Here is a 12,345-nt window from a genome sequence, read left to right as displayed (position 1 = left end):
GGCTGCCCAGCAGGCAGCAGGGCTGGGGCACCTGGGGCATCGCTGCTCCCAGGGCAGAGCACGCACGGGGGAATCACACAGAACCTCTGGGTTTGTGCTGCTGCCTCCTGAGCACGGGGTTTGTTCAGGGTGTGGCCGAGACCAAGGAAGGTGAGAGGAGGAGGAGGAAGAGTGTTTGGTTAAGCCCTTTTCTGACCCAAAAATGGGGCAACTGAGAGGTGTTTTAAAAACCTTTCTTCCATTTTCAGTCTCATGTGAAGGGTGAGACAATACAGATGTTATAATTCACACAATCACAAAATTCTCAAAATCACAAAATCAGAAACCAACTATTTATTAATTACAATACACTATAAGCATTTCTTGGCTTGTGATCTTTTGATCATCTAACACCTAAAATTACTCTTTATAAATCCCACTACAATATAACTATATTATAATGTTTAAATTTATAACTATATTATAATATTTAAATGTATAACTATATTATACATATATAATTATAATTATAAAATTTATAACATTTTATAATGTTTTGTGTTATTTTAATATATAATTATATTTTATAATTTTAATTATATAAAGTTATATTTATAATTATATTTCTCTAAATTATCTAGTCTTATTTATAAAACTATCTTTTAAAATTTATATCTGGTTGTATTTCTCTTTTAACAATATCTATCTTATTCTATGATATTTCTAAGTTAACAGTTCTTATCTCAAAGTTTACATACAAATACATACTATATAACCTTTCTATCAAAGTTTCAGAATTCTTTACAAATCCATTTCCCACAGAGGAGGAGACGAACCCCATGGAAAGCAAAGGCAGAAGGTGGTTTCAGGGGTGGGACCTGCCTCGAGGCTGCAGCTGGGACTCAGGATTTAGCAGGAGGCCATTCCATGGCACAGCCATCCCTGCCCGGTCCTGGGACCTGAGCCCTGCTGGCTGGTGCTCTCCCCCAAGAGCTGCTTTTTACATTGGAATTTTGGGGAACAGTTCACTTGAAACCGGGCTTGACATATTTGAAGCATTATCTGTGTTAGCAGAGCACCAGTCCCCAGCTGGGCTCTTCCTCATGGCAGTTGTCACTCCTGAATTCCCCTTCTCCCCAGAAGCAGGGAAGGTGGACCATGTGCTGTTTGTCTGCCTGTTCTTCTCCCCTTCTCTGGATTAGCTGGAGCGTTTATGGGCCTGATATACATATTCATTAAAAGAACTGAAATATTGTGGAAAAAAGAAGCTGTCTTTGAGTTAGCACAGCCTTTGGGAATCTGCTAAGTAAGATGCACTTAATTACTTCAGCTATGACTGCATCACATTGCACTCTGGGTTTCCTCTGAGATGCAAAACATCTTTTCAGCACAGGCTGCAAAGCCATCCTGGGCCTTTTGCAGCACCTCGTGGTGAGCTTGTAGTGCTGAATTCCTGGGATGGACGGGGATCTGGGCTGCCTCCCACAGCCTCTGCTCCCGGGGAAGGAGCTGATCACATTCCTGGTGGATATTTAATTCCACCTGTGTTTCCATCTGTGGGTCTCCTGAGTGCTCTGGGGCAGGGAAAGGCATGGGACAGCCCCACTGAGCCTAGGGCTGGGACTGCATCCCACAGGAGCAGGTTGTTTTCTTTCACACAGCATTCATTGCCTCCTTTCACTTTGGTTTGCCATGATCACAGTTTCATTCATCATTTCCTTGCCTAATTAGGCTGTTTGCTGCAGGGAATCATCTCAAAATCTTGCTCCTGGGGGTCTCTCTTTCCTTGGGTCTTTTTTGGGGGAGGGATCACCTGCTTTGGGTGCCCCTGAAATAGCTCAGTGTCAGCAGGATCCCACTGTGAGAGGCAGCAATAACTGCTCCCTGCATTGAGTGAGAGCCATCCTCACCCTTGATGCTATTTAGGAAGCTGCAGTGCTGCACACAAACAACTCACCTTCATTTTCACTCCAGATCTTTCACAGCTGGAAAACTCAAGTCGTTTTTCCACCACTCCTGGGGACACCAGGAGCCATCACCAGGAGTGATGGGGAGGTGGCAGCCTGGCGTGCTGCTTCCAAAATTGCATTAAGAATAAATAAATAAATAAATGAAGGGAAGTGGAGAGAAATGGTGGGGGCAGTTCCTGGTCTGCAGGGTGCATGTGAGGAGCTGTGCGTGTCCTGCAGAGCCTCCTGGAGAGGGGGAGAAGAGATGGAGATGTGGGAGAGGGAGACAAGGACCAACAATATTCAACTAAAACCACTTTTATATCATACAACTGTAGAATGCTTTGGGTTGGGAGAGACCTTTAAGCCCATCCAGTGCCACCCCCTGCCGTGGGCAGGGACACCTTCCACTGTCCCAGGCTTCTCCAAGCTCTGTCCAGCCTGGCTTTGGGCACTGCCAGGGATCCAGGGGCAGCCACAGCTGCTCTACAAAATCTGTGCCAGTGTTTCACCACCTCCATTGTAAAAAACTCCTACATTATATCTAACCTAAACCAACCCTCTTTTAGTCTAAAACCATTCTCCCTTCTCCTACCACCTGAATAAAGCTCTGTCCCCATCCTTCTTATGGGGTGCCTTTAATGATGCGAAGATGTTGGGAGGAGGCATCTGGGCTAAGGCATCCTTGGAGAAGAATGTCCCAGGAAAAATGTTGTGTCTCTGCTACTTAAAAGGGTTCTGTGATGGGGTTGCTGTGAGCATGGGGCTTCTGGAGGGGCTCTCTGAGCCAGGCTCAGGTTCCTGTTTTTTTCCTACAAATTTTCAGAGGCATTTACAGCATGTGGCCCATATCCATAATTGCACTCCTGGACTTGTTCTGCTCTGATGCATAAATAACATGCACTGTAAAGAAAAATGTGTGATTACATATTTAATGGATAAACAGAGCCGTTGTGGTCCATTGGCCACATAATAAAAGTTTGAAAAAAAAATTGTCTTAATACAGTATTTCCTCAGGAGACTACTGTGGCTGAAACGTGAGCAAGCTATTTTAAATTTTAGAATTTTTTAAGCCACATCTCATAGCCTGCCCCATTTCTCCAACACCCGTCTTCTAAACTTTCCCTTCATTTAAATTTAAAATAAGGACAATAAATTATTCTTTTCCTTAGCAGCTGGCAGATCTTCTCCAACATGAAAGGTCTGGATTAAACTGACAAAACCCAAGACAAATGTACGTTTTTTTGGCTGGAGTTTGGGAATGGCTGGCTGCTCAGCAGATGGGAGCTATGTCCCCACTTTGCACGGTCCCTGTCACTGCCTGTCTCACCCAGACCATTCCCATGACTTTTGCAAATTCGGTTTAAATGCAAAAATTGCATCTCTGGTGCCTCCTGTGCTGCCCAAGCCTGGTGTCTGTCTCCATGGCTGCATCATCCTCGATGTCTTTATGACCAGGACAGCCAGAGCTCTGCAGTAAGACACATAATAAGGTTTCAAGGGCACATCATAAGGTTTTAAGTGCACACAAAATTTGCCATAGTTAATCTCTATGCCCCTAACCAAAGCATAGCTAAGCTCTGTGCCCCTTTGCCTCTAAACAAAGCCAGCCCTGCTGCCTCCTGGACACCACCAAAGCCAAGGGCGGCCCTTCAGTGTGGCCCCTAAGTCAGCCTCAGTCAGACTCGTGCTGTTGAAATGCAGGAATATATTTAATCCCTGTGAGTTCAATCCCTTCACTTCACAATTAATACAGGAAAAGGGCAGATCCAGGGAAAGCTGTTCTGCTGACTCTCCTTCTCTACTGCTGGAGAGTCCAAAGGAGAGCAGAACACTCTGTCTGTGTAAAGGTGTGGTGTAAAGCTCTTGATTCCTGACCTGCAGCAGTAAATCTGGGTTTGTGTTTAGATTTATGTCCTCTGAATCCTTTGGAGGCCTCACAGGTCTTGCCTGGGTTTCCTTCTGTGTGTGCTGCTGGCAAAGCTCCCCTGGGAACGAGGGATTGCACCTCAGTGGGCTGATCAGGAGCTCAGGTCTTTAAACTCGCGTTAGCATTAATCAGATTAATGTAAAAGGGGAAAACTCTGGCAAGCGTTTCAAATAGGGTTTGCCTCCCTCCCACTCCATGGCTGGATGAGGCTGTGCAGGAGCCAGGCACTAGACCAGCAAGGAGGGATCCTGGGGGAAAATGGCGTTTTGGGGAAAATGATTGAAACTGGGAATGGGGTCTTGATGCAGAAAACAGCAGGGTTTGTCCTCATCTCATCTCATCTCATCTCATCTCATCTCATCTCATCTCATCTCATCTCATCTCATCTCATCTCTTATTTGCTTCTTGGTGTAGAGGGGCTGGACCTGCTGGAATGAGTCCAGAGGAGTCCATGAAGATGCTCCCAGGGCTGGAGTCCCTCTGCTCTGGAGCCAGGCTGGGAGAGCTGGGGGTGTTCAAACTGGAGAGGAGAAGGCTCTGGGGAGACATTAGAGCTCCTTCCAGTGCCTAAAGGGGCTCCAGGAGAGCTGGAGAGGGACTTCGGACAAGAGCCTGGAGTGACAAGACAAGGGACAATGGTTTTAAGTTATAGGAGGGTAGGTTTAGATGAGATATTAGGAAGAAATTCTTCTCTGTGAAGGTGCTGAGGCCCTGGCACAGGGTGCCCAGAGAAGCTGTGGCTGCCCCTGGATCCCTGGCAGTGTCCAAGTCCAGGCTGGATGAGGCTTGGAGGAGCTTTCCTTCTCCTGGTCATTTTGCCATAAATCACTTGTTTGTGAACATTTTTTCAGACCCCTAGTAGGTACCAGTCACCAGTGGCTCCTGAGGCAGTCAGGGGCACCTTCTGGGCACACAGCCACACACACAGAGCTGATTTTGCAGCTCTCTGTCGGGCTCTTGGGCACAGCAATGGGTGCACAGTGCTCAGCTCTCGCCGCGTTTGGAAGCCAGCTCAAGGAAGACTTTCCCAGCCATGTAGAACAATTTAAACAATAAATCAGCCTTAAAGGGATTTGGCAGTATGGCAAATAAATGAATGAATGAATGTTGTAGTGACAATGATCTCCTCCTCCCTCAGATCCAGGAGATGGTGCACTCAGACGCCGCGTCCTACGAGTCCAACCGCCAAGTGCCGCTGCTCAACCGGCCTGGCATGCTGGGCGGCCCCATGGGTGCCCTCAGCCAGTCCCAGCTCATCTCCCAGATGGGCATCCGGAGTGGGGTCACCCACGGCTCCCCCTCGCCCCCAGGAAGCAAGTCTGCCACCCCATCTCCCTCCAGCTCCACTCAGGAAGAGGAGACCGAGTCGCATTACAAGGTACGCGCAGCCGCGCCGCGTTTGCTGCTTTTCAGGGAGGGGCAAGTTCTGCTAAATAAAACCACAGACTTCTGGTCTTGTTTTGACATTTATAGTGGGAGACTTTCCCAAGGATGAGGGCACTGTTCCCAGCCTAGGGAGAGGTCCAGCATGGCAGGCTGGCACTCACACAGCAGGTTTGGAGATCAGAGTAGTTCTTCTGCCCCCACGTTTTACCCGTTCCATCAGGCCACAGCATTTCCTGGGATGATGATTACGATGAGCCGAGCAGCTTCAGGGCTAAGAGTCTGCAAATGCTTGGAGCTAAATTAGATATCTGGTGGTGGGTAGTGGAGACTGAAACAAGGAAGGAAAATAACTCATGGTGGGATTTAACTGAGCTCATTGGACATGGCTTGCTAAGGAAAACAAACAGGAATTCAAAGAATCTTCTGCCTTATAGTTCACCAAGGTGGTGTTTTAAGTAGTCAGCAGTGTCCCAAATGGTCTCTACAGCCAGCACAACTGCTGCTGAGTGTGGCACCAACAAACACAAGGAATTCCCAGGGGTTTGGGCACATCCTGGTTTTTGTCCATCTCTCTCCAAATGCACCAGCAAAGCCAAACAACATGTGCCATGTTCCAGGAATCTGTGGCTGTTATTTACTGAGGGCAAACTGCAGCAATCACAGTGCCTCTGTGCCTGCAGGTGAATTACTGGGCTCCCTGGGGACTTTGATTAAAGCCTTCCATGGAAAACCTTCTCCTGAAGGCACTGGTATTGTAACCTTGTCCCACCCAAACAGACTGTTGTGACAGGGTTTGAATGTATAACCAGAGCAGCAAGCAGTGCATGGGCTGGAAAACTAGGAAAATGACAGGACTGAGCAAAAACCTTTCCCTCTTCATGGAAATCCAGGAAAATGGATTCCCATCAATCCTATAGTTTTTCATCCATTGGCAGATTTCACTTCAGATTGGGGCATTTCAAAGCAGAGTGTTCATGCGGGTGGAAACACAGCTTCAGTGGATAAACTGTACAAAAAAGGGATACGTTAGGTTAAAAACAAATGGAATTTTCAAACTGATTCCATGTTCAGGGAACACTGTGGGAGGGGTTGTGCTGCTGGATCCCACAGCCTGCCATCTCCCAAAGCCTGTGTCACAAAGCTCCAGGCTCTGTGCACCTGGGAGCTGAAATCCTTCACGTCAGGAGAAAATGAGTTTCAGTGTAGTGACACACCAGCTTCTGTTTCCCTGCCTCCATCAGCATCCCCCAGCTTTCCTGTCAGCCACCCAGGAGTCCCTGAGCAGGGCACAGCTTTGGGGTTGGATCTTCTGCTTTCTTGAGCCCGTGGTGCCCATGGGGTAGGAAATTTGGAGATGTCCAGATAATGACACCTTGCAGAGATCAGAATTTTTCCTAATCTTTAAGGCAATCCCTCTCATTGTTCTGCTCTGTAAACCCCCCAGGCAGGTGGAGTGATGCTTGAGGGAGGAGCAGATGCTGAGTGTGAGGAAAGCAGCAGACCCACACTGTGGCCTGCAGGTTTCTGTTTGCTTTCTCTGTCTGCACAGCTGCTGCCTTCACCCATCAGTCACTTTTTCACATGACCATTGAGGCCTTTTCTGCACCAAGGCATCAAAACAACATCTAACAAGCAGAAATTAATCTTGTGAACTAGAAGGTCGCAGGTTAAAGAAATTAATCTGATGCCAGCAGGTCCTTCAGGTCCTCTGAGCCAGGGAGCTTTTGAATTTCAGAGGTCTCTGAGCCTCACTGGTGTATCCACCTGCCTCACAGCTTGGGGGGTGGGTGCACATGAATGGGAGGGACAGGTGGGTACAGCCCCAAGTCCAGCTGGGTTAGTGGCCGCTCTCCATAGTTGTTAAAATCACAGTGTCCATGAGGTTTCATCTCTTCCTGGGTTCAACATCTAAGAAGGCACCAAGTTTTGGGATCACATCATTGCCCCAGTGCACATCTGCCACCAAACAGACCTTCTGCTGCCTCTCCAGGGCAGGTCCAATGCCAGTGGCCACCACGGGCAGCTGGCCAAGCTCTTCATCCCCCTGCCCAGCCTCCCTGGTGCCTTTGACCATGGGGATGACCCTTGGGGCTGCAGATGTTCTGGGGCAGCAAGGCACTGGCTCACTAGGGGTTGACTTCAGCCATGAACATGGTTTGGGTTGGTCAAAACTCTTCTGAGGTCCAAGCCCAGGCTGTTGTCTCATCCCACATGTGTCACACCTGGAAAACCCCGTGAATACCAAATCCTGCTCTGCTCCCTGCTGCTGTTTTCCTTAAACCCCACGTGCTCTTTGGTGCTGCCTGAGCTGTAAATGCAGCTGGGGTTGTGCTGCTGCTGTTCCAGCTCCTTGGCTTGGTAGTGGGTGTGTGGGAGCAGGTCCCCCACAGCACTCCACTGAGTCAAATGGGATCACAGTTAGTTAAAATACCATCTCACTTCCTAATGGGCTGAAGTCCTGTCATGCATTTTTTTTCCTCCTAATAAGCTGGCCTTTCACCTCCAGGCCTCCCATTCAAGCCCAATTGGGCAATTTTAAATTAAATGCAATTTTTGTGGTCTCTCTGCTTATTCACTAATGGTCACTGTCTGTTTGACAAATGTCACTGCGCTGATACTGAAATTAATGATCAGTCAAGAGCTACAGAGTGGAGAGCAGGAATGCTGCTGCCCTTTTCCTCCCCATGCCTGGCCTCTGCCAGCTGAAGGGAAGCCTCTTAAATCCTGGCACTGCCAAGCACATGCTCAAATTGACCAATGGCACATGCTCGAATTGACCAAAACGGCCAAGGCACATGCTCAAATTGACCAATCCATCAGGAGAAGAGGCTGTTTGTCCCCAGCTCAGCTGGAGGCATTGTTTTCACAAGATCTTGATGTTTAGGGCTGTGTCTTTCCAAGTAATTCAGCAGCCTGTGCAGCTGATGGTAGTGCCTTGAGCGCAGGGCTGCAGGTGGAGGGGCTGGTGTGCTCTTTGCCCTCAAGGATGCAGAGATCCAGCCAGTGCTTTCATTCTCTGCCATCTGGTGTATTTAGGTTTTCCTTCATTATGAAATAAGGGTAATGGTGCTTCCCTGTAGTGTGAGCTTTCACTGGCCACAGTCAGTGCCAGTTGAGAGCCTTGATGGGTATCCAAGTGTTTTCCAGGGGTCTTTGCACATCCTCCCATGGAGTTTTCTGCAGTCCCCTGTATTCACAGAATCATGGAATATCATGAATTGGACCCCCAGGATCACCCAGCCCAGCCCCAGCCCTGCACAGACCCCCCAACAGCCCCACCCTGGGCATCCCTGGCAGCGCTGTCCCAACGCTCCTGGAGCTCTGGCAGCCTCGGGGCCGTGCCCATTCCCTGGGGAGCCTGGGCAGTGCCAGCACCCTCTGGGCAAGAACCTTTTCCTAACACACTGGCATCCTAAGGGAGACTGATGCAGGATCTTCTTTCCATGCTGTCTTCAGTGGAAGCATCCCTGTTTCCAGCCTTGCTGTTTCACTCCCCAGCCCAGTGGCAGCATCCCGTGCTGAGCAGCCACAAAGGCCAGCTCCTGTTCCCTGTGCCCTGCTCCCCTGAGCTCCAACACCCCCTGGGCACTGAGTGTGACACAGCCACTCCTGGGCACCCAGCTGCACCCAGATCAGCCACGGGAGTGAACAGCACAGGCAAAGCATTTAATTAGTGTGATTAAAATAGTTCAATTCATGGATAGGTTTCTGGATAGGGGTGCATACATGTCAGCAGGATGGAGCAAATTTTGGATGGCCCTGGTGTGATGTTTAATGTGATGCTGGTGTTGCTTGGTCAGTGCTCAGAGCCCTCCTGGAACGGGGAGGTGAGGGGAGTCAGGAGCAGATGCAAAGGGGGCTCAGTGGGGTTGAAATCAGAAACCATGTGGAAGCCAAGCCTGGAAAAGTCATGGACTGCTAAAGCAGTCTAGCTGGGAAGCCAGGCATGTGGAGAGGTTCCAGAAAAGGATCAAGGAGTGAGTGAACTGGGGAGGAGGGTGGGGAAGGAGAGTGACTGAGGACTGGAAAGCCCCACATTTGGAGCAGGGACAAAGGGATGAACCCAAGCTTTGAGCTGGTCTGAGAGGAGGCACCAAATCAGGCTCAGCCACCCACCAGCAGTTTGTGCAATGATCCAAGAGGCTCCTGGGGGACAAAGAGACCCCCAGAGCTGCTGCCCCCCTCTCCACACTGGGACATCTCCACTTCCCATTCCCTCTCTCATCTCCTTGGCTCGGTAGCTGTAGCAGGGGCTGGTATCAGACCTTAGCTAAGCTTCATCTCTTGGTTTTGCAGGCTACTGGAGAGAAAAGACCCTCAACAGACCTGGGCAAAAAGCCCAAAAGCCAAAAGAAGAAGAAGAAGAAGGACCCAAATGAGCCCCAGAAGCCCGTGTCAGCCTATGCCCTGTTTTTCAGAGATACACAAGCAGCCATCAAAGGGCAAAACCCCAACGCCACCTTCGGGGACGTGTCCAAAATCGTGGCATCCATGTGGGACAGCCTGGGAGAAGAACAAAAGCAAGTGAGTTACTGAGTTATTTATTTTTGTCCTTCAGCTGTTGAAATGTGTATTTCCACAGTGCAGGAGTGTTCAGGACATGGCCAGGGGCTTCCACAGACTGAAGTGCAGCTAAAAATCTGTTTTTAGGAGCAGTGCTGAAGTGCCCACTGTGCAAAATTGCTGTTGTTGTTGTGGGGGGAAGAGCAAATTTTTATGACAACTAATTATTCTTGATAAGCTCATACTCTGCACAGCCATCAGTGGCCTTTCCCTGACGTGGGATTTTACAGCTTGAGATGGGAGATGGGTTTGTATTTGCTTATTTACTTACAAGGAGTGACAGCCAACAGGCTAAACACTATTAACTCCCTGTGCTGCTGGCTTCAAACCCAGCGTTCAGGCTTTAAAAGCTTCCGAAGGAGATGTCTGAAGTGGCCTCACAGAGGAAACCTTGCTGCCCCAAAGCTGTCAGCCACTTTCCGTCTGCTTCACGTGGAGAATTCCAGGCCCAGCTCATCTGGGGAGAGAGCAGCAGGGAGGGGAAAAGCCATTTAACTGGAAGTTCCGCTGGGAAAGAGCCTTGATTTCCACCCCACACTGAGTCAGGAGGAAGAGCAGAGGATCTCCAGGGATGAAAGCCCTTTTGCTGCTCCCTTTCCTCATCTGAAGAGGGGAGGAAGGTCAGGAGGGTGACCCCAGCCCTGGGAAGCTGCAGGATAAGGGCTTGGTTTTTGCTGTTGCTTCAGGGTGTGGGAGGTTCAGGAGCGTGGAAAAGCTTTGTGTCACCTCTTTCTCCTGCTTGCATCCCCCCGGCATCTCAGCCTGCCCCTCCTTTGCTGCGCCTGGTCCCAGATATCACCACAGCTCGGGCACCGAGCACGGCTGGAGTGGAAGAGCTGCTGCCACCCTGACTCAGCGCAGTGCCGACGCTCAGCTCTTAATTAACAGCAGGGATTAACCCAGCCCGTTTATCTTCCCTGCTAACTCTCCCTCCTCCTTCTCTTTCATGAGCTCGCAGCAGCCTCCCCTCTCTTTACACACGCTTTCTAAGTGGCTCCATTTCTCCCTCTGTAATTGATTTAATTAAGTCATTTGTTCCTTGTCTGAATGCTTAAATATTAACTTCCTGGCTTTGTCTCCAGCTGGATCCTTCCCTCCCACAGCAGCTCGCTCCCTGCCCGGGACTCTGGCTGGAGGGACACGATTTCTCTTTGGCTCTGGGAGCCTGTGGCTGGTTTGTGTGATGTGGCACGTTCACTCTGGAAGTGTCTGGCTGGAGGAGAGTTTATTTAGCCCCTGTTTGCTTTCCTCTGCCAACAACCCTGGTGAAGCTTTTTTTAGACTCACGAGGCGACGCAATGGAAAGGGAAAAAGGAAAAGAAAATTTTAAAATGCCTTTAGTAAGTGAAAACAAGTGCCTGGGCTGTCCTGTAGGTGTTTCCTGCAGGATGTGGTGCACACATTCCCTGTGATGAAGGCAAGCAGGCATTCCAAGGGCTCTCCTGGCACATCTGGAGAGGGGATGGTGTCCAAGCAGCACAGCCAGCATCACTGGCCAAAATCCTGCTGCAACCTGGGGGTCCAGCCTGCCACATGGCTGCACCAGCCCTTCAGCAGGCAGGATTGTGCTCTGGGAAGGGGTGGAAAAGCTGGAGAAGGGAAGTGTTTCATCAAGGACCCTGCTTTTAGCTTTGTGGACAGCTGTGGCTTCTTCTCCTCGCTGCAGAAAGCAGTGCAGAGAACAACCTGGGGAAAAGCCAACACAGAGGTGGCACAGCAGGCAAGCAAGAGCCAAATCTGGGTATTTTAGCTAAATTATGACCAAAGTTTTAGTTAGAGAACACTTCTCCACTTTCTGACTTGAGAAGGGGCTGCAGGGTCTGCTCTGGAGCTGATCCCACACGTGGATCCCCAGAGGTGCAGAGCCCAGCCCAAGGTGTTACTAAGCAGTTCTTTACATCCCTGGAGTTTCTCTTCAGAGATTTACAAACCTTATCCTGTGCCCTCCAGTGGGCCCAACAGGGGCCCAGTCCTGGGGGTGTTTTAGTTCCCACCTTGTGGGAAAGCAGCAGGGAGGGGGTTCCAGGGGAGCTGGTCCCCAAACCCAGGGCATTTTGTGATTCCTCCCATGTGTGAGCAGCCCCTGACACGTTCCTGCTGTGCCTGCCCCGTGTCCATCCCTGCCCCAGCTCCATCCTGCACACAGGGGGGGCACAGAGCTGGGCTGGCCCCCGTGCCAGGGCCAAAGGGCTGAGGGAAGCCCAGTGCTGGTGGCTTGTAGCCATGCCAGACAGGGAAGGGTGCTCCTGTGCCCCCTTCAGAGCCCCGGCCCCTCTCCACAGACACCTCCTGGAGCGTTTCTGCTGGCAGCAGGGACATGCCAGCCCTTTGCCAGGTAGTCCTGGCCAGCACACAGGGGGTTAATCCTCTGCCATTTGTGCTGCTAATGATTATATGCACTGTAATATCAAAGCTGGAGCTATTTATTTGCCATTGAGCAGGTGCTGCTGCTCCCACAAAGCAAATTTGCTTTCTCCTCCTGATGAAACAAGGAAAATAAAGGTTGCTCACGTCCCATTTCAGATATGGGTTTTTTTC

General features: G+C 49.9%; 1 protein-coding gene across 1 annotated transcript in view; it reads left to right on the top strand.

Annotated features, from left to right (window-relative positions):
• The window catches only part of TOX2 (TOX high mobility group box family member 2), a 153,981-nt gene that overhangs the window by 123,793 nt on the left and 17,843 nt on the right, over positions 1-12,345 (top strand). The window contains exons 4-5 of the mRNA XM_038158573.1: positions 4,997-5,236; positions 9,541-9,768. Coding sequence (XP_038014501.1) covers positions 4,997-5,236; positions 9,541-9,768 — 468 coding nt within the window. The remainder of the gene's footprint in view (positions 1-4,996; positions 5,237-9,540; positions 9,769-12,345) is intronic.

This window comes from Motacilla alba, chromosome 20 (genome assembly GCF_015832195.1).
Source record: "Motacilla alba alba isolate MOTALB_02 chromosome 20, Motacilla_alba_V1.0_pri, whole genome shotgun sequence".
In the NCBI taxonomy this organism is placed as follows: domain Eukaryota; kingdom Metazoa; phylum Chordata; class Aves; order Passeriformes; family Motacillidae; genus Motacilla; species Motacilla alba.
Note: the sequence above shows the minus strand (reverse complement) of the source record. Positions and strands in the feature narration are given on the sequence as shown.